Source organism: Equus przewalskii, chromosome 20 (genome assembly GCF_037783145.1).
Source record: "Equus przewalskii isolate Varuska chromosome 20, EquPr2, whole genome shotgun sequence".
Taxonomy (NCBI): Eukaryota; Metazoa; Chordata; class Mammalia; order Perissodactyla; family Equidae; genus Equus; species Equus przewalskii.
This window is the reverse complement of record NC_091850.1, coordinates 12878847-12906627: the sequence shown is the minus strand read 5'-3', so window position 1 is coordinate 12906627 and position 27781 is coordinate 12878847. Positions and strand designations below refer to the sequence as shown.

The 27781-nt window shown below is 37.7% G+C and overlaps 1 protein-coding gene across 19 annotated transcripts in view; it reads right to left on the bottom strand.

Annotated features, from left to right (window-relative positions):
* Positions 1-27781, bottom strand: part of PDE4D (phosphodiesterase 4D) — a 1369870-nt gene that overhangs the window by 805952 nt on the left and 536137 nt on the right. Inside the window, exons 1-2 of one of the 19 annotated variants that reach the window (XM_070587549.1) lie at positions 954-1514; positions 405-634 (exon numbers count right to left, since the gene is read on the bottom strand). The exons of 17 other annotated variants lie outside the window; for them this stretch is intronic. In XM_070587549.1, the coding sequence (XP_070443650.1) occupies positions 405-499 (95 nt within the window). In that variant the 5' untranslated portion in view covers positions 500-634; positions 954-1514. Of the gene's footprint in view, positions 1-404; positions 2528-27781 lie in introns of those variants that run through there. One more of the 19 variants, XM_070587530.1, reaches the window with a different exon arrangement.

Below are 27781 nucleotides of genomic sequence, written 5' to 3'. Positions count from 1 at the left end.
CCCTTCCTTCTCCTCCCACACCAAGCAAACTGAATTCGCCTGTTTAGTCCCACTCGCTCGGGTGGGTGGGGTGGGGGGTGTGGGAGGTATAGACAACTGGGAATCAATCTCTCCCTCTCTCTCTCTCACATACACACACACACACACACACACACACACACACACACACACTGCGCGCGCGCTCAATTAACATTTATGCCCTACTTTCGGGGTCTCTTACACGCACCTGAATCGTAACCACTCAAGGAAGGACAGACACGCCCCTGCTCGCCCTCCCCCAATTCCCAGAATAGAATTTGTTCCTGGGTCCAGGATTGCTGGTGATAAATAGACCAACAAGGAGAATCCGAGAACTGGGGAGGTGACCCCTTGCCTGAATGGGGGAGGGGGCACTCTCCACTCACCGCCTGAGTCCCTGGAACGACGAGGGCCAGGACATCCTGGATTTCTTCAGGCCGGGCCGGTGGCCGGTCTCCACCGCGTAGGAGGTGCGGTCCATGGCGCGGCAGTACAGGTAGCGCTCGGTGTCCGAGTAGCCGCGATGCCGGACGCGGCCGGTGGTCCCGCTCGAGGCGTAGCGGCCGCGACCGGCCCCGGGCGGCGGCGGGGGCGGCAGAGGGGGAGGCGGCGGCGGCTGCAGCGGGCACTGGGGCTGGGGCTGGGGCGAGGGAGGCGGCGGCGGGGGCAGGTGGTGATGGGGGTGCAGGAGGCGGAACTGGGGCTGCCGGAGCGGGTACTGGTGGTGCTGCTCGTGCCTCCAGAGGTGCTTCGGGGCTTTGAGCGTGGCCCCGTCGGCGCCGTCGCTGCCATCGCCGCTGCCCGCCCGGGTCGGCACGCTGCTGCCCTCTGCCTCCATCCTGGCTCGCGGCTCCGCGCCCTGCTACCCACCCGGGTTCACCGCGCTGGCCGGAGCGCCTTCGCGATGCTGCTGCCGCCGCCGCCGGCGCCGCCGCTTCTGGAGCTAAGCAGAGGCTGAGCTCAGCTTCTCACTTGAAGCCACCAGAGACTCGAGGCGACCGAGAGGGGGCTCTGCCAGCGGAGAGGGGTCACAGAACGCGACAGGGCTCCCTGCACGGTGGTTGTGGCAGAGACACGCTCCTGGGCTCCCCCAAGTCACCAAGACTAGGGCGCGCGGTGCGCGGTTTCGCCAACGGTCGGTCCCTCCTTCCTCCCTTTCTTCTTCCCTTCCTTCCTTTGGGCGCCGGCGGCGAGAGCAGGAACTGTTAGCGGCTTGAGCTGCAGAAGCAGCAGCAGGGGCAGCGGTTGCCGCCTTCTCTGTCCAGGGCACCCGAACCTTGATCCCAGAGCTGCTGAAAAGTTGGACAGCTCCCGACTGGCGAGCCCAAGCTGCGACTTTCTCCAAAACCACTCCAGCCAGTCAGGAGTCAGACCTGTCCTCCTGTTTCTTCCCCTCCCAGTGCCCCCGCCCTCCTCCCCCTCCTCCCCCTTCTGCCCCCCACTGCCCCTGAGGTTTCCTCTTCACCTCCGCTTGCTTCAGTCCTCTTCGAGAAATGGAGTTCAGTGATTCCTGGCTGATTCTCAGAGCTTGTTGACGATAAGCCCCATGCTGGGGCTTCCAAAGATAAGAAATATGACCTGGCAAAGTTGCCTGGAATGGTGTGTGTGTGCGTCGCTGGAAAATTGTATTTAGGTGATGATCCAATAGTTTTAGGATTAATTCAGTCTCTTTCCCTGACATAGAATTAAATACTGTTTCCCATAGCAGGGAGAATGCCCAACGTTTCCTCTTGGAGATCTTCCTCCAGCTAGTATCTCATGTTGTTGCTGCTTCTGTGATTAAGGATCCAGGGAGTGGTCCTAGCTGGAAATCAAGGCAAGCTGTTGCCATGGCTGAGCTCGCTGGCCACAGTTAAGGTTGGGGCACCTTTTCTATTACAAACCTCTAGTTATCTTCAGTGGTTTCTACCATCGGTGCTGTCTGCAGTTTGCCTTTCTGCCACTTCCAGCAGGACACAGCTGTCTACCAAAGCATTTTAAAACATGTTGTATCATTATTATTCCAAAGAAATGAGTCATATTTGACACTAAAATCCAAATTCAATTTTTATTTGTCTTCCTTTAGTTAGTATTTCCTGCAATGTTGAATATTTTTGAGAAGCCAAGAGAATTTCAGAGTAATATATGGACACATTTTTAAGTATATTATCATATTACTTAAAGATCAAAAGTCATTTACTCACTATTAAAATAATTCTAGAATTAGACTTTGTGGGAGTTGCCACTGTACCATCCATTATTTGAAATATAAATGTATTTAGAACTCACAATAGCTTTTTGGCAGTGTAATTATTCTAGTCTCTGCAGACACTCAATCTCAATGTAATTGATTATGTACATTTTATGAATATCATATAATGAATACTAAAGTGTCAGAATCGGGAACCAACTCTCAGACTCTCCAGAGTGCTGGAAATCCAATGCTTTCTGTACAGTGAATGCTCAGTATAGATGCCATTGGGGAAATAACATCTATGAAAATAAAATGCTCACTTTGCTCATTAGTAAGAACAGTCCAAGAAGTGTGTGAGTGTCCCCTTCTATTCAATTTAATATTGTGCAAGAAGACCATTGACATCTTTTCGTGTGTTTGTTTTCTTCCTTTTTTTAATGGTAGGAAATGTCCCTTCCTCCAACATTTCGGTATTGGCATTCTGCCCGTTTGTGGCCCATGCACAAAACCTGAGAAAGGCTGTGTCTTGAGAGGAACAAGGCAGTCTCCAAGCGCCACTTCCCTCTGTGCAGGATTGAAAAGATACTTGACCAAGGCATGCTTCTCCCCTTTACAGACACAAGTATGACTAATGGCAGTGGCCAAAGCATTTTCCATGCCTAGGAAGTCATTGAGCTAGGATCTTTTCAAACATGAAAGGAGAGAAAAGGAAGTGTTATGCAGTACAAACTGCCTTTTTCTTTTAATTCATTGCATTGTTAGTATTTGGAACCATTTCAAAGAAGTATACAAATTTATTCTTTCCTCTGAAATGCTTACCGCCTTCCCCTTTCATTTAACTATGGCAAAATACCTCTATTTGAAACTTTTATCCTCACTTCTCAAATACTGACAATACAAGCAGTTTACGATCTTTCCAGAATAAGCATAATAATCCAAATGTAACCTGCTTCTCACTGTCAGTTTTCTCCTTCCTTTTAACTCGTGAACACTTTCTTTTCCCTATATGTTTCCTTTATTTTTTAAAAATCATTCCTTTGTTTTTATTATATAATTACAAATCAGGTATATTTTTAAATATAAGAAAGTCATTTAAGTACCTTCAAACGTGTGTCCAACTTTGAAAGTTTTCAATTTCTCTTATAATTCCAAAATATTATTGATAGTAGTAGTTTATTGTGTAACCTCTGAGTTCAGACAGCCTGGGTACCAATCCACCACTTCCTATCCATGTGACCTTAGTTAAATTACTTACCCTCCCTGTCTCTTATATACAAAATAGGTCTATTATTACCTCTCTAGCAGATTCTTGTGATTATTCAATGATACAATACTTAGCACAATGCCATATACACAATAAATGTTTAACAAAAGCCAGCAATTTTGATTATTCCTGCCAGACTTGGAAGAATCCTAAATATCATTTTAAACAGCGGTTCCCAACCTTGGGTGCACCTAGGGAGTATCACCTGGAGAGCTTGTGAAACTTCTGATGTTGAACCCTAGACCAGTGGTTGCAAACTGTGATGTTATCAAAATCACCTGGAGAGCAAATCAAGTACACAGACGGCCAGGCCTCTTGAAGCAGAATAGGGCTTGGGGCTTCATATGTTTACCAAGTTTTCCAGGCGATTCTGATTCAGACTAATGTTTGAAAACCATTGCTGCACCTAGATAAGTGAAATTGGTATTTCTGGGGAGGAGGACCCAGACAATAGCATTTAAAAAAACTCCTTAGGTGATTTCAATATATCAATGACTATTGATCCAGACCTACTCCTTCCTTAGATGGTAGCAAAACCACTCTAGGTGCACTTAGTTGGCTTGCCCGTGTGACTCAAATACTTGCTGGCAAAATCAGTTTAAGAGCCCAGATCTCATGAAAATATACAGGTTATCTATTACTCTAGTTGTCTGCATGTTGAAAGAAAATCTTCTACTGTTAACAATTGAGCACTCCCAGTGTTCCATTTAAAAACTCTTCATTAATCTACGAGTTGCCTACTCATATTTAAAACAACCAAAAAAATGGAAATACGTAATTGACTCATTGGTTTTCCATGCTTATATGCCAAATAAATTATTCATTTTTCCCATTGATTCTGATTTCCAGTTTTATGGGCACGGTCTGAGAGGGTCTTGACAAACTATGGGGTAAATATGGGGCATTCTTGAAAGCTTTCACTACTAATCATCAGCATATCTGTAAAAAGTGAAAAATTCAGGTAAATGATCAGTGTATTTTTCCTGAACAAACCTAAATGAGCAGTGAGTTGGTACCATTACCATGAGACAGAGATTATGCACCACTACCCTTTTCTGCCAGCGTGTTTCAAGTCTGCCCTAGTGATGCCATCAATCACTCAAGGTGCTGCTGGGCAATTAACCAGGGAGAACATTCCTGTCAATAATCATAGAGAGTTCTGGCAGAAACGGTGTCAATTGAAAGCTGGGAAAGAACAAGCACTGTTTCTATCTAGAAGAGATTTAAATGGTAAGTTGCGATAACTAAGGGTCCATTTCTAACTTGGTGATGGGAGGAAGATTTAAGCGAAACTTTCTTTTTGCATATATCCTATGTACTTGAATGCACATGTATCTTATTTGTTAGGATGCATCAATTTGACGCCAAAGAGCACAAAGTTGGAAATTTTCGTCATCAGATACTGTCTTACACAAGACCAAACTGCTGCCTAGTTAGAAATACCCAAAACATGCATTCAAAGTCTTAGATTTCACCCAGGTTTTCAATGTGTTTTAGAAACAGGCTTAAGGTATTTCCTTGAAATATATAAAAGCCTCTTAAAATTGTGAAACTCTCTCTCTATATATATTAGATAATATTGTCAATATTACCACTATAAATACCAGTACAAAAGATTTTTATCCCATTGCTTTTGATATCTTAGGTCATTTTTCAGCAATTCTTTTCTAATATGAAACAAACAGCAATATGCAATAAATGTTAAACTAAGAAATGCTGCACTTAAGTACATTTTTCTTTGACTATGACACTGATACAAATTCAGCAGCAACTGGTTGGTTGGCCTTGCAGATTTCAGTACTTCCAGCAACCAATCTTGTAATTTTCTAATGACACTACTTCACTTGTCAATTCAAGTTAAAAAATATTGTTTATCGGGGCCGGCCTGGTGGCTCAGTGGTTAAGTTTGCACGTTCTGCTTCGGTGGCCCGGGGTTCACTGGTTTGGATCCCGGGTGCGGACATGGCACCACTTGGCACGCCATGCTGTGGCAGGCGTCCCACATATAAAGTATAGGAAGATGGGCACGCATGTTAGCTCAGGGCCAGTCTTCCTCAGCAAAAAGAGGAGGATTGGCAGGAGTTAGCTCAGGGCTAATCTTCCTCAAAAAATATATATATATTGTTTATGTACTATGCACAAATTCCCAGGTAAACTTTGGTATTTCATTGATGATCATGGGAAAATACTTGTCCTCAAGCTTAGTGTCCTGTAGGAGAAATAAATGAATAAATGAGCAACTAAAATTCAGGGAGAGAGAGAAAGGAAGAGAGAGAGAGGTGATGATGGGAATATGTATTGTCTTCTGTGGAAGCACAGAAGGAACACTTAATTCTTAGGGCTCACTGAGTCTTTACAAAGAGAGAGTGGTATCTAAGCTGTAGTGAAGACCTCAAGTACAAGTTGAAATTAGCTAATCTCATTTTGTATGACTATTCATGTGACTGTGTATGTATATGAGTCTTAGGGAGCATCAAAGGGTAAAGGTATTCTGGGCATAAATTGACACAGGCAAAAACTTAGAGGTGAGAGGAATTATGGAGCATTGGGCATTGAGAAATGACAAGTAATTCTGTAAATTTATGAGAAATGTGGGCAAGTACGCAAACATGTGATAAGGGATCACCTCTTACGAAGTGCCCCTCAAGGTAATATGGTAACTAGGTATAAATGATCAAAAAGAATCTCTTCTGAGTGGATCAGATTTTAGGGTTGATGGGCAGGATGCAAAAAGAGAAGAAATCAAGGATATGGAGAGGAAGAAAGTGAATAACAGTTGGTGTAGTGTCCCTGAAAACACAAGGGTGGATTGAACTGTAAGGTAGAGACGGAAGGATTTGCCTCATACTAGACAAAAGCCAACATTTCCATTTTGATAGGAGAGAAAGGGGAAAGGATGAATTCAAATGGAAGTAAGTTTATTACATTTATTGAACATTTAACTTTTGGCATTCTGCCAAACACTTCTCATATGTTATTTTATTTAATCCTTGCAACAATGCACTTCTTTCTTCACATTTTAACATTTTGAAAATCATAATAAATCTTTCAACAGAGACTAAAAGGACTGTGCCAGTCTCCCACAGATGTTGAGTATAGCCTATGTGACCTTAACTCTATACAGAAAACACCTGTCCACCTGATTGTCTCAACATTCATTCATTCATTCAACCAATATTTATTGAACACTTAATCACTGCCAAATATTAAGTTCTAGAGAAAAAGAAATGAATAAAACAGAAAAGTTCTGGCTCCTCTCTTCTAATTGGAAGAGACAGAATAAACACTCAAACAAATATATAAATATGTCAGATGTGCCTAAGTGCCATAAAGCAAATTGAAGCAAATTAAGAAGTTAGAGCATGATGTTTGGGAGTGAAATTTTGTAAAGGGTGGTCAAGGAAGGCTTGTCTGGTAGGGTAGAATTTCACCAGAAACCTGAAGGAAGTAAGGGGATGAGCCAGTATTCCAGGCTATGGAAAAGACAGTGCAAAGACACTGACATAGCAGCAAGCTTGTTATACTAAGGAATAACAAGCTGATCAGGAGCCTGAGGTGAGTGAGGTGGAGGCTCTTTGGAAATGAGGACAGGTCAAGGGCGGCCGTGTTGGCCATGGTGAAGACTTTGGGTTTGTTGCTTGCATTTATAGAGTTACACATAACCGAATTTTAGACTTAATTAAATCAGATTTAGACGCCTAATATTCATTTAAAATGTCTTCAAAATACTACACTATAATGCCTCACTGAAAAGATAAGTTACTCTGTGTGTAGAAAAAAATGAAAATGTGCCTAGGAGACAAACATTTACTCTAAGTGAAGAAAATATTTCTTTCAGGGAGAAAGACTACATTTCCATTTCTATTGTAAAGCAACAAGATATTCATAAGTACTTGAAGCTGTAAATTTTATCATTGAGATAACTACAAAATCATGGCCAATCATACAGCAGCAATGCACTTACAATGAGCAGATATCACCAGTCTTTCAGAAGGTGTCATACAATTTTCAGAGACTGATTCACTATACCTGAAGGATGATCACTCAGGTGCTGAATGTCCATCTGTCAAAAGCTTCTAGGTGACTTTTAAGAGAGAATGCTAAACTTCTAGCGTTTGATAATTAAACTGAAAAAATGAATCAATATGCCTTGAAATGTCAATCACAAAGATGCAAAAGAGATGAAAAGAAGTATCTTGTTACTATCAAATGAAGCCTGACTACCAAAGGCCAAAAATAGTTAAGAACTTTTAGATGTGAAGACTTAATCTTACACTTTGAGATGCTGAAAAGTAACATGATAGGCATTGGTACGGCAAAATGTGTGCATTTTCCATTTGTTTAAGAATATGTAAATTTAAAATCTCTCATTTTATAGAGTTCCTATTCACTTGAGTTGAACATTTGAATTAATGGGTTTCTTAAAATAGAGGATTTCTAACATAAACTCCATTTTACACATAAGGAAGCTGACATTCATAAGGGCAATTATTTGCCTAAGGTCAGTTATTTGTTTGTTGTCAAAATTTGGATGTGAGTCCAGGCCAATCTGAGTTTAAAACCCGTGATCTGACTTGGATGACAAAGGGAGAAACTCAACATAGAACTATTGAAATCAAAATGTCAATGGATGAGTTGTTTAACAGTATGAGTGCACGGCTGGTTTAATACAGAATTAGAGAGCTGGAGAGATTATTAACTGAAGTATTAGGAATCTCTTTTGCAAGGGACAAGATACAAATGCTCATTATCAATACTTTTTATAGTATTATGCTATAGATCCTAGACAGCTTAATGAGACTAAACACACACAAGCACGCACACACACACACACATATACACACACACAGAAATTGAAGATATGGATTGAAAAGGAAGGAAGAAACAAACTGTCATTATTTTCTGATGCTATCATTATCCACGTATAAAACACAAAGGAATCTGGAGATAAATTATTGGAATGTTAAGAGAGTTTAGAAGGGCAACTAATTTATAAGAATCAATTGTTCTTCTATTTACCAGCAACTGATAAATGCCATACACACACACACACACACACACACACACATACATACACATATGTATAGTTCTTAGGAATAAATATATTAAAAGATGTACAGGGTGTCTATGAAGAAAAGTTTTAAATTTAAAAAGACCAAAATGTGTAGGGAGATATACCATTTTCATGAATACAGAGAATCAATGAGACAAAGAAGAAAATCTTTTCACAAAATGATCTGTTAGATTTAATTATAGTCTCATTAAAATTCCAATTTTAAGGAAATTTATATGCTTACAAAAATTCTATATGAAAAATAAAGAGGAAGAAATAGGTGAGGGAAGTATCCCAATCAATTATTAACACTTTTTATAAATCTATAGGAATAAAGACAGCAAAGTTTTAGCACAGGATAAATAATGTCCAATGAAGCAGAAAAAGACCCAAGAGATAGACCTTTACAATATATAAAAACTTGATATTTGAGAGAGAGAGCATTGCTATCTATTGGGGAAGAAGCCATTATTCAATAAATAGTGCTGGAACTATTGGTTACCCATAGGATGAGAAACGAATCTTGACTCCTACCTCACACAGTAAACAGAATTCAAGTCCAATTGTACTAAAGAGTTTTTTAAAAAGAACATGTTTGGATATTTAGAATTTTAAATGTTTAGAAGGAAGTAGTGCAGAATAGTATTATATTTGTGGAAAGGAAGATTTCTTTTTAAAAGGTTACGAAAAGCACTAACAGTGAAAGAAAAGATTGATAAAACAAACTACATTAACATTTAGAACTTGCATTCAAAAAAGGTGATCATTAAGAAAGTGAGAAAACAGGTCATAAGCTGGGAGAAAATATTGCAACATATGTAACTCTTAAAGGACTGTTTTAAAATAATTACTCCTGTAAATCAATAAGAAAAACCCAACAGAGAAATAGGCAAAATACACAGAAAAAGCATTTCACAGACGAGGAAAGCAGAATGATAATTAAACATAAGAAAAATTGATCAATCTTATTAGCAATCAGGGAAACGAAAGTACAGACCATCATGAGGGGTCATGTAACGTCCGCCAGGTTGGCAAAAAAGTAAGAAGCCTGCCGATACCTTGTGTTGATCAAGCTGTCCATCAATGGGAACTCATACATTGCTGGTGGGGAAACAATTTATCATTAACTGGTAAAGGTGACATACACTACTATTCATAATTCCACTTCTGCATATTTAGCATAGAGAATCTCTTACACACACACACGCGCGTGCACACACACACACACACACCAGGAGACGTACTTGAGTGTTCATAGCAGGATTATGCCTTTTAACAAAGAACCACACACAACCTCAATGTCTAGCAATAAAAGAAAAGATAAATTCTGGGATAGTCACACAAATGTTGCATCGCGTAGCCGTGAATAAGTGCACGGAGCAACTTGGATGAATCTTAGAAACGCCTTCTTGGGTTAATGAAGCAAGTGGCAGAAGACTGTGAACACTATGCCATTCTTATTAAGCGCAAAAACAAGAAACTAATAAGAAAATAACTCCAAGGAAAACAAAATTATGCATTTGGTTCGGTGCTCCTCAAACTGATGTGCATATGAATCGACACAGGATTTTGTTAAAATGCAGATTCTGATTCAGTAGCTCTGGGGCAGGGCTGAGGTTTCGTATTTCTAACAAACTCCCAAGTGACACCAATGCTACAGGTCTGTGGACCCTACTTAAGTAGCAAGGTTTTAGAGGACACATACATACGTGATATTTTACGAAGTATTTAAAAATCGAAAGGTTATGAAATTCACAAAATTTAGGATGGTTGTTACCTAGTGAACAGGAAGAATCTCACAGGTAGAAGCAATGTATTGCTAATATTGTAGTTCATAAATTATATGCTCTATAACCTACCCATGTTACCAAGATTATTTTGCATGTATTGAATATTACATAATAAAAAACATAAACATCCACAGGACAGAGAACCCACATCATCACCAACAGAACAGATAAAACTGAGGGGGGTAGGAACAAGCAGTGGGCATTGTGCAGCCGAATATTCCATCTTTAGAAGAGAAAGCTGCAGGCCATTTGTAAACACTCTGTATTTGTAACCTCCCCCAAATAAATCACTGGACAAACTTTTAAAACTGTGGCAGCATAAAAAGAATGTGGGGAATCCAAATAGCATTCTGAGCTAAAAATAATTGCAAATTTCTTTAAACTAGAATTCATCCTCCTTGCAAAATTTAGCTTTGAAATTAACACTGAATTAGGATAAAAATTTTCGTGAAAAGATACGTGTAGCTCTCAAATGCAAGGTGAATCTGCTTCATTCTTTGGCTGTGATTCTGCCCTTCCTGGCACACATATATCCCTAAATATTTACTCCCTACATCCTCTTGATGACCAGAAAGTTTCCTTCCTAGGGTCAGGAGGGGTTTAAAATTTTTAAATATCTGCTTTTAAAATACGATGTTCTTCATCATCTAACATTCTAGCTATCAGCAAACATCACAGCTGGAGTTAATAACAATTTACAAGAACTCAGGGTAATTGTCTAAGGATCAAGGACCAGGGAGAGCAGAAAAGAGAGGAGAATTAAGATAGTTTAAATTAGGAGATGGATAGTGACAGAGAACAAATCTACCCTCTCAGTATTATCTCAGGTTCTGGAAACTGTTCTGATTTATAAAAAATTACTGTACGTCTCTAAGTCAGGCACTCATCTAATGTCTAACTGCTCTAAGGGGTAAAAGGCCTAAGACAATAGAGGGTAGGCTACCGTAATTCCAATGAGAGCTAATATTTATGGAGTTTACTATGAGCCAGGCATTGTTCTCCTAACTACTTTTCAAGAATTAATTTATGACAGTCCTCATGGTACAATAAAGAAACTGAGGTACAGAGAAGGTAATAACTTGTTCAAGCACACAGATAGCGTGAGGAAAGCCAGGGGTACAAATCACACTGCCAGTTACACAGCTCTCGCCCTAGACTAGTGTTCCCTGCTGCCTCTCTGCCGTCCCAGTACCTGGGCTTCTATAAGCACGTCTTGTATCCATGGATGTTTCCAACTTCCTCATGAATGAAATGGAAGGTTCTAGTTAAGAGGATGGGTATACGGATCAGATGGAATTTGAATCCCCAAAAGTTGTGTGATTTTTGAGCAAGTTTTGTAACTTTGTTGAGCCTTAGTTTCCTCATCCATAAAATAGGATAGGGACAAAATAGACATGATAAGATTTTCTAAGAATTAAATAAAGTAATTCATGGAAAGCATTTAACCCAAGATCTGTCATTTTCTGCACTCAATAAGAATTTGCTGCTGCTGTCATTGTTATTATTGTGATGATGATTATGAAATGAGATTATAAGTTTAAACTCAGATCTGTCTTTACATCTTGTGCAAAATACTGTGCTATACCATGTAAATATACTGTATATGAAAAAAACCAGATATTTTCTTTTCGTAGCTTTTTTCCTCCTTTATCTCCCTGAATCAGACAGCAATTAAGTATGAAAACACATTGAAAGGAACTCCAGCAGAAATCCAATTTTCAGGTGCCCCAACTAGAAACCTGTAATAGACAGCAGAAGGGGAAATTCTCTCCCACTTTGCAGAAACAGTCATTCTAGGACTGACTGTTCAAGTTTAAGTTCATTAGCCTCCAAGGGGTCTGTGAATATTTTTAGATAATTATCCAAGACCACTGAATTCAAATCCTACTGTAGCTATAGCTGATATTAATTGAAACATGAATAAGTTTGATTCATTTTATGAAATGGTTTTTCCTTCAGTGATAACAAATATGTTATTTTTCAGCAGTAACAAGATTTACCTTTAAGATCTGAAGTTAACAAGACTTCAAAGAGGCTCCCGACATTGAGGAAAGACTAGTTTCTTAATCTGTCCCCAAGGGGTACAGGTTCCCTCCAAAAGATAGAGAATGTGGATCAGTACTTGGGGTACATTTACAAAGTAACTTGAATTACATCCCAGTTATTCACTTTCTTTGTAAATGCAAAATTTTTAATGAAATAATACCTTTTTAAAAAACATTGGGAAAAGATGCTATTTATTTCAATAGAATTGTAAAATTTCCATGTAACTTGGTGAGTAGAATAGAAGAAAATAAGAACCTTGGGAGACAGAAAAATATACAGAATTCACAATTCAAGGCTGACTCTCCAACATGTTAGTTTCTAGTGTTTTTGCTTGCTTACTCTGTCTTCTTACAGACTTGACACAATGATACAAGATTTTATTTATTTTAATCAATGTAGTTTTGACAGAGCATTCGGAGGAAGGAGAAGAAGGATATGAACCATTATTCTCCTCAGCACGACACTACCATTTTAAAATAAATGGAAGAGCCATGGTCTAACATTACTAAGGCTGAGTAATTTTCCCCCTGGCTCAGTGCATGGAAAACAGCATATTTTCTTCATGCATAAATAATGGAAATCTCATCTTTTGAACACACTGAGTTGTTCAGAATGCTTTGTGGAGTGTGCCAAATGTAGATCTAGATTTATCTGCTAGCGGCCTCTGTGCAGGTTCAAAGATGTGGACTAATTGACCAACTGTAAACCGCACATTGGGCTTATTAACCCAGTTCTTCTTTGACGTTGGTCAAGTAATCCATCAACAGTAAAGGCATTCAGTCAAAATGGTCTAATCAGTAGCCTCATTGTACTTCAATATTATTCTTATTTTAAATAGTGTTCCATTCATCATCATTGTTAGGAGAATGGGCACTATAGCCAGAAAGCCCTGAATTTCAGTTCCAACTCTGAGACTTTCTAGATGTGCAACTGCAGGTAGGTTACATTAACCTCTCTAAGTGTCAGTTTTTCATCTATAAGATGAGGATGATAACGGAACAACTTTGCAAAGTTACTGCAAGGATTAAATGAGACAATAGATGTAAAATGCTTAGCACAGTGCCTGGCACATAAGTAATCTATGCAGGCATAAGTATACGCAAATATGCATTATTTTATGTGTGTATGGATGGACGCATATAGGTACATTTATTACATATAATTTAGGAAATGAGGAAAATGGGGAACCAAGAACCCCCACAGTATCATGCTAGGTGCAGAGCTCTTGAAAATTATGAGCTGTGTCCAAGTAGGGATAGAACTGTGCCTTTAAGCCAGCAATGAATATTTTAGTGAGATGAAGAGCTGCTATATCTTAAAAGTGAAGCTAGTTCTGCCTTCTACTCTGCTTTGTTTCTACTTTTATTTCTACTCTGTATGCGCTTTCTGGTATATGGAAAAGAAGAAAGCTACAGTTACTGAAGGTACACTATATGTCAGATGTTGCTGTAATGGGCGCTTCACTTATGCTATGGCAATCGATAGCCACGGTCTTTTTATCAGGTAAGTAGTATTATTCCTATTTTACAGATGAGAAAGAAGTGTCCTAAATAACTGGCCAGAATTTACACAACTAGAAAATACTAGAACCCAATTTCTAGCCACTACTTCTGTATATCCAAAGACCTTTACATTTCTTTATTTAAGGAACTTACCAAAGCTGATATTGGGTCAGGTCTCTATCTATTTTTAATCTGGAACCTACTCTTGTAGGAAAACTATGCTAGGAAAAGTAGTTCACTTTCTAAGCCAGCTTGTTAATCCATAATAGAAATACCATATTTTTCAGTAAAACAGGGGTTGGCAAACTATGGCCATGGGACAAATCCAGCTTACCACCTGTTTTTGTAAATTATATTTTATTGGGACGCAGCCACATGCATTCATTTACTTATTGTCAATGACTGCTTTCACGCTACAAGGGCAGAGTTGAGTAGTTGTGACAGAGACTGAATGGTCCCCAAAGTCCAAACTAGTTACTCTCTGGATCTTTATAACAGTTTGCTGATCACTAATGAATAAGAAAATACTAGATGACAACTTCAGTCACTAACAAACCGTTGTTTATAACATTCTCTCTATGAGGAAATACTCCTTGTCGTGTTTGTGCAAAAGTGAGTGTCAAGGTACCACAAGACAATTTCAGAAGGCTTCAAGTAGTCCCAGAGAGGAGCAAGGGGATGAGAGGCTGTGTGAAGTCAAGAGCATGGTTCGGACTTGGGTAGTTCACCCCAAAGGAAGAGATCCTCTGTTCACAACTCCCAGCTGCCCAGAACAAATGAAGACACACTGCTCACCTTTGTCTGCAGCCTTTCCTTGTTATTCCCTTTGTGCTCAGCTGAAACTTCTCCCAAATCCTCATTCTTTACTCAACTTCTGTCATCCCTTTCAAGAGGTCAAAGCTTTCCCTCTTCCAAACCAAACATCCTTTTAAAGCAGGAAGGACTATGCTTATTACTCAGTCTTAACTGAAAATGATTTATACACAACGTTTTAACTCTTCAAGGTACTTGAATTTCTTTCTTTTTCCTTCTGTTGGTGAAACTAAGGACTTTGGAATTTCAGAAATTCTAGGCAATACCCATCTGAAAGAAACATTTCCAGTTCCTAATACCACGTTACATCAAATATTTATCCTGAAGGTAACCTGTAAAAATACTCAGATGTTATTAAATGAAAGGCCAAATAATTTGTTCACATGTGTAGTGGAAGGTATGAAATAAAGAAACTCAAACATTTTTTTAAAAAAAGAGAAGATGATGGGGCCAGCCCTATGGCCGAGTGGTTAATTTCGCGTGTTCTGCTTCTGAGGCCCAGGGATTCACAGGTTCAGATCCTGGGCGCAGACCTAGCACTGCTCATCAAGCCATGCTGAGGCAGCGTCCCATGTAACACAACTAGAGGGACCCACGACTAAAATATACAGCTATGTACTGGGGGGCTTTGGGGAGAAGGAAAAATAAATAAAATCTTTAAAAAAAAAAGAAAAGAAAAGATGGAATTACTTTTGGAAAAGTTGCTTTTGAATATTGATCGCTGTTTTAGTGGAAGCACCATGACTCCAAAGTTTACATTAAACTGAGAGTGAAAAACTTTTCTGATAATTATTGTAATTTCTACTTATCATTTAATTTTCCTCATATCTTTCATCAGTACAATTCCTGATGACGATGATATGAGCTAGAACCTAATAGTAATAACCCCCTCAATATTTTCTTCGTTCTGGAAACTACTGAAAATAAGGCCGAAGATTGTGTATCTTACCCACTAGGGACTGTAATTCCAGTAACTATGTTGTCCAAATCAAGAATTGGGGTTCATTGTCTGATAGATCTCTAAAAATGGAAACATTTTTATTGAGATATAATTGACATATAACATTATATTAGTTTCAGGTGTACAGCATAATGATTTTATACATGTACATATTATGAAATGATTACTGCAATGTCTAAGTAACATCCATTACCACCCATAGTTACAATTTTTTTCTTGTGATGAGAACTTTTAAGATCTACTCTCTTAACAACTTTCAAATATACAATGCGGTATTATTAACTAGAGTCACGATGCTGTACATTACATACCCAGGACTTATTTATTTTAAAACTGGAAGTTTGTACCTTCACCCATTTTATCCACTTCCTCATCCCCTACCTCTGGCAGCTATCAATTTGTTGTTCTCTGTATCAATGAGTTCAGGAAACAATTCTATTTAATTAGAATTATTTCCCCAAATCCAGGATGTAGGATAACTATAACTACAGAGACACTCCAATATATTTTCTAGAGTTGCCCTCTTCACTAAATGGGGAAGATTTGGATAATTGAGAACTCTACGTCCATTTTCAAAAACTAATGATGAAAGGGATTCAGGAAACTTGATTTAGAATTAGTTAAATTCATGATGGGGAAAATAATCGTTAGAATATATTTGAATATAATACAAAGCGGTGGAGTAATTGTTTTCCTGAATTTCTTTTTTACCTACACGTTTTACTATGTTCATTATTTCATACTGTATTTTCTCTTTAGTTCACATTTGGGCACTATCTTTATGTGTGCTGACTCTTTTAAGTGAATTAATTGACTAGTAAATTGAGTTGTATAAACAAAAATTACTAAATATGTTGAATTAAATACATTCACATCATCTTAGACTACTTCTTCCCTTTGATTTCTTGTGTTCAAACATTTCTAAGTTTTATCAATTCTCCCTTAACAATATCCCTTACAGTCTTCACTTCCTTTTTATTCCTACTTCCAAAATTATAGTACAAACCTTCACCACTCCACTCTTGGGTTATTGTGACAGCCTTCTTATTTAGTATTATTCAAAATGTGGTCTGAAGACCACTTAAATCAGAATCACATTGATTCTTGTTAAGATGGAGATTAAGGGCCCTCTCCAGACTCATTCAATCAGAATCTCTGGAGCATGGCTCAGGAATCTGCAATTTTAACAAGCTACCTAGGTGGATTCTTAAGCACATTAAAGTTTAAGAGCCACTATTCAAACTGCTTTCTTCCTTTCTCTTCTCTCTGTAGTTTTAAGAAATTGTGCACATTTCAATCGGATTAGTTGTTCTAACGTGCTATCCTTGTCCTTCCACTCCCTTGTAGAAAATCTTCCACGATTCCTCACTATTCTCAGGATCAAGTCCAAACGTCTTAACCTGTAAATTAAGGACCACATAATATGGTCAGGGACTACTTTTGTAGTTCCCTACTATCTCCCAAAAGTGACAAGCTAATTCCCAGTTTCATGCATTCAGCTCCATTTCAAATCCCCCTCCCCTCAGCTTGGAATATCCTCCACTTATTCAACTCCAAACCATTGGCAATCCAATCCAGAAGCAAGGCAATTCCAAGTTTTTCCATGGTGCCTTCCTTGATCTTTCCTCTTTATGAGCTCATATCATTTATTGTTCATACTATTCATATGGCACTTAATCCTAGACTGCCTTTGCTGCCTCTTGAATTGTCATTTAATTTTTAATGTGCGTATCCGTGTCTCATTTTCACATCTTGATTGTGAAATTTCTGAGGGTAAGAACATTGTGTATCCAACTGTGCTTTGAGCATACCTATAAACAATGAATAAATATTTTTGAAATGACTAAATGACAAAAAAATTGGCTAATTCTCCATTGATTTAACCAATTATTTGGCTGATGCAGTTGATTGTTTTGAATTGCACATATTCTGTGTTAAGAAACTCCCTTATTTTATGAGCTTACACTTTTCTTATTTTCACATGCCAAAAAGCTATTCATGACAACTGAATTAATCCCAAACCAGACAAAACACAGCAATAGAAGCATCAGCACTCTGGTCCAAATAGTGTATGAAGATCTTGCTGGCTAGTTCAACTTGGAGGTAGAGCTTGGAATCTTAAGCATCATTCTGTCCATTTTATACCATCACACAATCACAAAATGCCTAATTTCTCACTTATTGCTCTCAACACCCCAAAGAGATGCTGGTAATTTAACTGTATGATTCCTATATTACCACAGACTCCAGATTCCCTGTTGGAAGCACTTACATCCATGATACTTATAATCACAAATAACTCCTTGCCTCCAAAGGCACGCCACCATATCTAAAACCCCTAGTCGGAATTCGCAATACAATAGAATCCCTGGTGCAGGGCTAGGGTCCACACCACGGTCTGCCAGGGACTAGACAGCAAGCTAGCCGAAGGATTAGCATAGGAACATTGGTTGACTTAAAGATTGGCTTATCTGTCTACCAAAATCTAACATCCATCATATTAAACACTTTAAAGCAACTAGAGATACCTTAATGCAAACACTTTGGATAATGACTGACAAACTTTGCATCTGAATGGTCTTTTGATGAGGTACAGTTTATACTATGATCCACTTTTTAGATGATTAAAGTAATGTATATGTGTTTAGTTTCTATGACCAAAAAATATAGCCAAATTCTCTATTTGAATGCATAATCTATTTTTTGTATAACTTATAATTATTTTAATGCTTTATATAGCTCACAGTTTTGTTAATATTATTATTTAAATTATCATAGGATTTTTTTCCAGACAATAAAGTACAAAGGGAGGCTTTGGAGTCTTAAAAATTTATGTTCAAATCCCAACTCTGCCACTACCAGTGTAAATCTGGGTATGTTGTCGTATTCCCCTGAGATTAATTTCCCTAAGATGTTAAAAAAAAGGAATAATAATTTTTGCATCAGAGAATCATGGTAAAGGCATAACAATACATGAATGGATTGAGCACAGTACTTGCCATACGGTTATTTGTTCATTGTCTACTCCCTCCATTAGAAACCAAACTCTGTGAGACAAGATCTTGGTCCGTGGTAGGTGCTCAGAAGTCATTTGTCAAATTAATATAATTAACTTGTTTTATTGATAAGAAAAAAGATTAAAGCTGACTTTTAAATATATTAATGTAAGATCCAAAATACTTGAGTAAAACATGTCGTGAAAAGGAAAACGTTAAGAAATCGGTCTTTTCTTTCTTGTTTCAGATGCAGGAAAGCAAGACTCCACCTGGTGATAGGAGATGTGTGTCATCAACAAACTAATAAATATATTGTGATTAATATGTTTATCACAGAGTGGCCTAACAATATCAAAAACACACGGGCCTATTACCCTGATGACCCATCAGAGGAAGGTCAGGTCAGTTGATCTGGTGTTTTGTTAAGGACCCATGAGGAGGCTGAAGGGGAGTCCCTATTTATTGGGTTCTACATTCTTAGGTCCCTCATGGTTTTTAATCGTTAATACAAATACAAAAAGCAAGAGGGATACATATTTCATTCATTAAACAAATAATTATTGAGCACCAATTGGCTGCCAGGAAGTGTTCAAGCCACTGGGGATACAGCAGTGAACCACGCAATCAAGGCTGCTACCATCTGTATTTAATGGAGTGAGATGAACAATAAACACATAATAAATATAAAAACAAACACTGCAAAAAGAAGATAGCAAGGCATGCTATGCTGAGAGCTAGAATAAGAGATGTGCCAGCAGGTGACGAAGGCTGCTTTAGATTGGGTTGCCAGGGAAGACCTCTCTGAGTAGGTGACCTTTAAGCTGAGATCCAAATGACATGGAGGAACAAGGAATACAAACATCAGGGGAAAATCATGATAGAGGGAACAAGTAGGCCAGTGCAGCAGCCTTGAAGAGTGGCTTGGCCAGTTTGAATGAACAGACGTCAAGCCACTCTAGGTGAGAGTAAATGAAGCCAGTAACTGTTCAAGGCCATGATGAATATCTCAGTTTCTCTCACTGTTATATGGAAGGTATTGGATGAGAAAATTGCCAGGACCATTTTCTACTAAAGAAAAAAAAATCCAAAATTTCTATGGTCAAGATGGTTCTGTAACCCCAGTTGAACTCTTTATGAAATATTGGCTCTTTTAAGTCCATTAGTAGAAAATTCCCATAGCCTGGGGCACTGTATACCTGGCCCCATCAGGCTATATATGTGGCAGTTGTTATAATGTTTCGTGTATAGAGTCGTCAAAAGCAACTCCTTTTCATGTACGTGACAGAACCAGACTAACATGTTTGAATTTTGCATTAACAAAACTTCTGTTGAAGAGAGAAAAAAGTAAGATATACAAAATTTAATATATGAAAAGTAAAATAAGGCTTATTTTATTTCCTTGTGGTCCAGAACCTTCATTATAAATAATAGAGCTTTTGTAGAAATAACTCGGGTAATTAATTTCTATGGCATTAAAGATACTAAGTTTTCAAACAGAGTATAGGAAATATAGTATACTTGTGTTTGTCTACCTAGAGTATAATATGTATATTTCCCTATAGGAATTCAGAGTTAGAATTGATATGTTCACTCCCACTTGTGCAAATCAGCTGTAAAAAATAGCTTCTGTATGCTTTAAATATTTAATCTTTTTAAAATAAAATGAAATTTGGTGGAACAAACATGAAATGCCAAAACTGAGATCAAAAACAATAATAGCCTTAAAGGGTAATCAGAGAAGTGTCAGAATTTTTTGGCATGAAGTTGTAGTTTTTAAGAGACATAATTTGTCCTCTGCTATATCCAATATTAAAAACCGTGTAATAATAAACCATCAGATTATATCTCTATTCAATTTCTATAACTAATTTCTCTGTATGTCTCTAATAGAATAAACTATATTTACATTTCTTAAATATAGTTTAAAGATACACTGGGTTAGTTTGCGTGTAACACATATACTTCCCTACAGAAATTATGAGTTAGAATTGACATATTGACTCCCACTAGTGCAAATCAGCTGTAAAAATGATTTATTTAATTCAATAACTTATTCATGTAACATGAATAATTAGTACATATTCTGGGTACTGAAGTATGGCATAAATATAACAAAATTTCTGTCATCCTTGAAATAGACAATAGAAAAATAAAGATATATTCTATCAGGCGATGATAAGTTCTGTGGAGCAAAATAAAGGTGTGGGAATAAAGAATGTGGGAGAGGGAGGTGTGCAGTTTTATAAGACGCGGTCAGGAAAGTCCTCTATGTTAAGTGACATTTGAGCAGAGACTTAGGGAAACTAGGGAAAAGCATTCCAGGTAAAGAGGATTGTCAGTGCAAAGTCCCTGTGGCAGGGCAGGACAGCAAAGAGGTCTGTGTGGTTGGAGTGGGTTGAACAAGTGAACGACCAGAGGAGATAAAGTTTGGTAGGGTTTGTGTATGTGCGTGTTTGTGGGGAGAGGTTTTGTGTTTGACTTAGAATGAGATGGAAACCTTTGGCAGGTTTTTGAGAAGAGAAATGGCCTGGTTTAAGTTGCATCTTAAGAGGATCACACTCTGGCTGCCACGTTGAAAAAAGATCATGGAATGGCAAGAGTGGAGGTAGAGATACGAGACAGAAAGTTATTTCAATAACTGATCTGAGAATTAACTAACCAGAGTTGAAGAAGTAGGTGGGAAGGGGGTGAGAATAATTAAGGTTTAGTCATATTTTGCTGATAGGATGTATGTGGTGTGTCGGAAATTTAAAAAGAGAAATCAAAGCTGTTTGGTCTTAATGACTGGAATTGCGCTGCTGCTGTTAGTGAGGTTGGGGAGCTGAGGGAGCAGCAGGTTTGGGGATTGTAAATCCGGAGTTTGTTTTAGGGCAGATTAACTATGAGACATCTATTGGTCCTCCAAGAGGAGCATAGAAAGTATAGTGTACGTTTGTTTGTCTATGGGTGTAATATATAAATTTCTCTACAGAAATTCTGAGTTAGAATTGCCATATTGACTCCACTTGTGGTTGGGGTTGGAGAACAGGTTTGTTCTCCATGTTCTGGATGACAAGCGAGGGCAGGACCACAGAGAGTGAAGGGAAAAGTCTGAAGACTGAGTTGGGCAAATAAGAAGGAACCAGAAAAGGACACTGAGGAAAGCCCAGTGCATTGGCAAAGGAATAAGAAATCATCCTGGAAACCAAGGGAAGGGATGGTTCAATTACACATGAGGTTATTTGGAAGCTTATTATCAATAACTGACATTAGCTAGTTGTTTAAGAGGACTCAACAACTTGCTCAGCCTATATCTTGGAGAACACTGGGAATAAGCTTTTAATAAGGATTTAGCAGACCTTGGAAAGGAATATGGTTTGTCTTAGTACTGGGACAGTTTATTTTGGGCACGAATACCACAAGTTTATATTATTTCTGGGTTGCAAAGCAAATCCTTAGCATTGTTGTGGTTGTTTTCCTCACAAAAATGTGAGGTTGAACATCTACTTACACAGTTTACCTCACTAGGGACTATAGCGTTGCATTATGTTAGGATTATATCGATTTTTTCCCCTCATATTTGCATGATTTATTATTAATAGGAAATATGAGTAGATCAGATATTTCTCTGAAGGTAATTTTCATTTCCTTATGATATTTATCTCTTTTTGGTGATGTGCATTATCTGGAATATTATCACTCCAGAAGAACAAAGTGGGGCATTTGCTTGTACTTAATCCCTTAAAGATCACATCGATCTTAATCTGAAACATACATTATTTATTTATCTGAAATACTTCTATGTAAATAATTTGTCTCCACATCTTTTCTTCCTCTTTAATTTTCCACTCTCCAGAACCCTCTGTAACCGGGCTTTTTCTATTCTTTAACTCTGCTCATCACCCCACATCACCCCAAAAATATGGGTATTCAACCACAAAATCTCTGTAAGAGAGCTTTTTTCTGAACTTTGACATTTGGAGGAGAAAAAAATAATGGTGGCTCCTCTCCTGGAAACCCTGCCTCATACACCAAGACCTAAGCTACATGGAAAATAATCTAGGCAACAAGCTCACACATCGTCTGAGAAATACTAACTGACAACTTGTACAAGAAAACAAAGGCACGCATATATACAACTAAATTAGGAGAATGAGCTACTCTGCATTTACTATATTTTTACACACAGTTTTCTTAATATGAGAAAATTTTATTTCATGCAGCCAAGATCATGAAAAAAATTTTTTAAAAGATCCAGGCATACAGCAAACAATAAGAAATATGATAACTCTGGTCAAAATAAGATGTGCCAAGTGCGCTTGTCAAAAGGTAAAACATAGGGAAATAAGAGTTTTCCCAGTATGAAAGCAATGCATTTAATAATCAGAATTTGATAAGTCGATTGAATGTACATATAATTCAGCTTTAAAACCTGCTTAAAGAACCATTAATCAAATTGTTTTGTTGTTTCACTATGAATTGTTAACACTGATACTATGTTTGAAATGTTTTTTTAAAGATGGCTCCGGATATTACCATCATTTAGTAAATATGTTCGAGAACACCTGCAAACAGATTGGGAATACAGTATTTTTTGCAAACCTATGAGACTAAACATATCACTTCTCAAAGACGTCTTTTATTATCTACTGTTAAACAGAATGGGTGAAGGTCAAAGGAGAAGGAAATAAAGCAGAGAACAGGTTGAACTCTACATCGACATCTATGTCTGGCTAGCACATTTAGGTAAAGCATGGTGCTAATGAGGCCAGTCACAGGCTTGATTTTGATAGGTGTCAATTAACCTCGTTCGGTTTCATGTTTCCAAGCTGAACGGACTGTTGTCACCAGCTCACTCACAGCTTAGCTGGCCTCAGCGGGGAGCAGGCCAGAGAGTTTGTATGGATCAACACAAAGTTTTAACTGCTTTTGGAAAATCATTTTAAAGGGTCCAGCCTCCTTATAGTTCATTAATCACCTTCTCTAAGAAATGAAGGGCAATTCATTACTTAGGAGCCGCAGAGGCAGTAAAAGGGCATTAAGCTTTGATATAGAAGACCTGGGTTCATGTCTCAGTTTTAGGGTCCCTGAGTTTGTGACCTAAAATATATCGGTTAAATTCTCTGACTTTTCATGTCCTAATTCATGAATTATTCTATATTAATAGTCTCCCAGCTTTGCCCTGAATATTAAGAGCATCAAAGAAGATGTGACTTGGTTATCCTCGTGTTTCAATCTTCCAGAACATAGTTAACGCTTGCTTAATAAGTATTTGCCCAATAGATTGTTGGAATGAATTTGGAAGACTGGAGCACACTATTCCATTAAAACTTATTTAGCCTAAATGATCACTTTTAGACATTTATTGTAACAATATTCTTGTCAATATATTACAGATTTTGTTATATAAAAATAAAAATATGACATTTATTAAAATCATATAGAAATAAAATGTTACGTAATTACATCTTTTACAAACTGCTATAAACATTTAATGTAATTATTCTTCTGCAGAAAATCTAAATGCGTAATCAGTCTTCTAAGTTTAATCACTCTAAAATGATAATCTAATGACCTATGATTTTTTAAAATATATATCATCAGTAATACAAAAAGGAGAAAAAATTCTGGGATAAATTTGGGAGGAAAAGAGCGTTATATATAATACTCATAAAAATATAATTGCTGTTTGAAAAAAAATGATTTACCAATTGGTCTGGAAGATAAACAACATTAGGAAAAAAAGCTTTATAGTCAAGTCAATTATAGGCATACTTTGCCTCTGCTTTAAAATATGTGTGTGTTTATTATTTTTTAAAAAGGCCCCTGTTTATGGAGCAGTTGAATGCTATTTAAACAATTGATTATTTAAAGTTGATTATCTGGTTACCTGGAAACCTTTCAAAAACGCCTAAGACTGGAATAGATTTTCTTTCCTGGAATGTGGAGGCAGACACTAAAGTGGCCTCCATAGTATTCACAGCTTTGTCTAATTCCCTCATCTTGAGTGTGGGCAGGAACTTGCTTCCAACAAATAGAATACAGCAAAGGCGATGAGTGTCTCTCTGGTGCTTCCTTATATTATGTAATAGGAGACTAAGTGATGACGACAAACTTGCTCTCTTCCTCCTTTGCTTTGAAGAAATGAGCTGCCATGTTGTAAAGGGTCTATGAAGACAGTAACCTAGCAATGAACTGAGGACGGCATCTAGGAACTGATAGCAACCTCTGATCTATGGCCACTGAAAAGCCAGGACACTCAGTCTTACAGCTGCTGGGAAATTAATTCTGCCTATAACATGAATGAGCTCAGAAGTGAATCCAGCCCCAGTCGAGCCTCCAGATAAGAATTGAGCCCTGGCTGACACCTTAACTGCAACCTTGCAGAGGACACAGCTAAGCAATGCCAGGTCTCCTGACCCACAGAAATTGTAAGATAATAAATGTGTACTGTTTTAAGGCAATAAGTTTATGGTAATGTGTTACATGGCAATAGAAAACTGATAACATGGAATATTTGAGGAAGTGAAATTGTTTTGACACAAATATCACAGACAGATTCAAAAATACATATATGCATGGAGTCACAAAAACATAAGCAAACTGGCTTTTTTGGGGGCAAAACAGCTGAATTTAGTAAGAACAACAACTTTTTTGAAAACTTGTTGAATTCTAATTAGAAAGTATTGCTTTCTAATTGTTTATAGCTGGATAGATTCCACAAATTACTTCCTAAGCTTGTTGATAACATCAACAATCATCTTAGTTTATATCCATGAAATAGGCAATTGCCAATCTAAGAGTTTCAGCCTGGCTTGAGGACGTATGTTTACAGTAAAGCTATAGAAATATTCTTGAGCCTGGAGTAGGGCTATATGACTCAATTCTCCCCTTCCCTCCTTTAACCCTAGTGTTTCCTAGGGACCAATTAAAATCTGCACCATACAATCTGCATGGACTTTCTAGGAGGTTTATTCTTTCATTAAATGTGCCAGATCCTGATTATGAAACAAACTGGATTAACTATAGCTGTGCTTTACTAACAAAGGGGCTTCCTCATCTAGCTAACTACTACTCATTCTTAAATTCAGGTCAGATGTACGTCCTTTGAAAGCCGTAGCTGGAATCCTTGCCTCTAGTCTGATGCAGGTATTTTTCATTTGTGCTTGAAGAGCACTCCATACAAATCGCTGGGCTTGGTCATCGTGCGTTCACTGCTTACTTTTTCCTTGTTGATGGAGAGAACTTGCCTATTTTCGTTCTTCCCTCAGCTCAGTCCTGGGCACATAGTAGACATTTCATGAATATTTAGGAACTTTTATTTTTCAAAATGGTGTTACACATAAATGTACACACATTTTAAGCTCACAAATATTCAAGTGGCGATCTGGCAAAGATTAACTCATAAATGTGTTGGTCTCTTTAGAGCAGATATGAATACAACATCGCCCCTTTACTAAACGAAACACTGTAAATCTATTTCTTCAATGCACTTGGTAGATTTTAATTAATGTTCTCTGATTACATAAGATGCAGGTGAGAATAACCGAATTGAGATTATATAAGATTAACTTTTGCTGCTTAAGTGTTAAAAACATGCACTGAATCCATAAGTAAAATTCAGACAGAATCTTCATATTGTCCTAATGATAACAAGCTATGCTGCGGCATCGATGAGGCTCGTGAACAGATGTATCTCTTGTCTTGGTTCTCATCTAAATATAACCTTGTCATCAGCTTCAATATCTTACCCCAACTCAAAACCTGAGTCACCCTATATGGCCCCAGACAATAACTAATAACAAAATCAACAAGCGAATTATAAACAATTTGCAAGTCTTATTTCTGCCATTTTCCAAGCCCATATTTCAAAGAAAAAAATACCTCTATTTATGTCACAATCACTATTTTTGTTCCTATATACTGCTCTACCATCCCATGGAAATGCTAAACCACTGGATGTACAATTCTCCTTTAATGTAAATGGACTCAGTTGTGATATTTGATATTTGAAACTGAAAATATATTGAAACACCTTCTTCAGCGGAACCAGAGAGGTTTTCCTCCCTGGCTTTGAGTAACAATATGTAACATCTAGAGTAAACTGGAAGATACACTTCATTATGAGATGGTGGTTAAGGGTACAGACCCTGGAGTCAAATTGCCAAGGTTTGAATCCTGGCTCCACCACTTACCAGCTGTGTGACTTTTGGTAAGTTACTTAACTTCCCTGAGCTTCAGTTTCTTCATCTGTAAAGGGATAATAAAAGTGCCAACCTCATAGGGTTGGTGTGAACATTAAGTAAGGTAATGGATATATAATGCTAAGAACAGGGCCTGGCACATAAAAAGCCCTCATGAAATGTTAACTACTCTTAGTAGCCCATCTCATGCATAGTCCCCTCTGATATCAACATTTCAAGTGGGCAGCATATCAATTGTAATAGTTGAAACATTATCATTAGGGTTACTAAAGATATAGAGGTGTAAGATGACTCATATAGCCTATTGATAACCTAAGAAGTGATTTTATTAATAAAAACATTAACTTTCAGAGAATGGCATTGAAGCTACATTGGAAAACCCAAAACAAAAAAAATAAAAGTGAGCTAAAACAAGACTAGAGAGGATGAGGAAATGGTAATGGACAAGGAGAAGACTGATTTCCTGATGGAAACTATAGATAAACTAGAAAATATGAGAAACTACAGGGAACACATACAAAATAAAAAAGGGTATTTTAATTGTGTGTAGCCACACTTTCAAATAATCCTCCTTAAAGCATTTTGCCAGATGTTTGAGAGAAATATCAAAACTGAGATTTCAATAAGAGCTTACTTTTATCTTCCCCAAAAGGTATAATCTATTTCATGGACATTTTACCAGTGAATTAACAAAAATTCAAACCCTCAAGGACATTAAGCTATACTAAGTTACACAGAATTGCACTTTCTGAATTTATGAGCACCTTTTCCCATTATAATCATAAAATGCATACAACGTACCATCACTCTGAGATCTCAGTAGCATCTAATTTGGACTGTTTTGAGGAGAAATCACTAAAATCCACACTGTTCAGAAATGATTAACAATATTCATAAAGAAGTTTAAGTACAGGCTAGTTAGTACATTTTTTTCAGTGATTTTTTTGTGCTAAGGATCATAATTTCAAACATTTATCACATA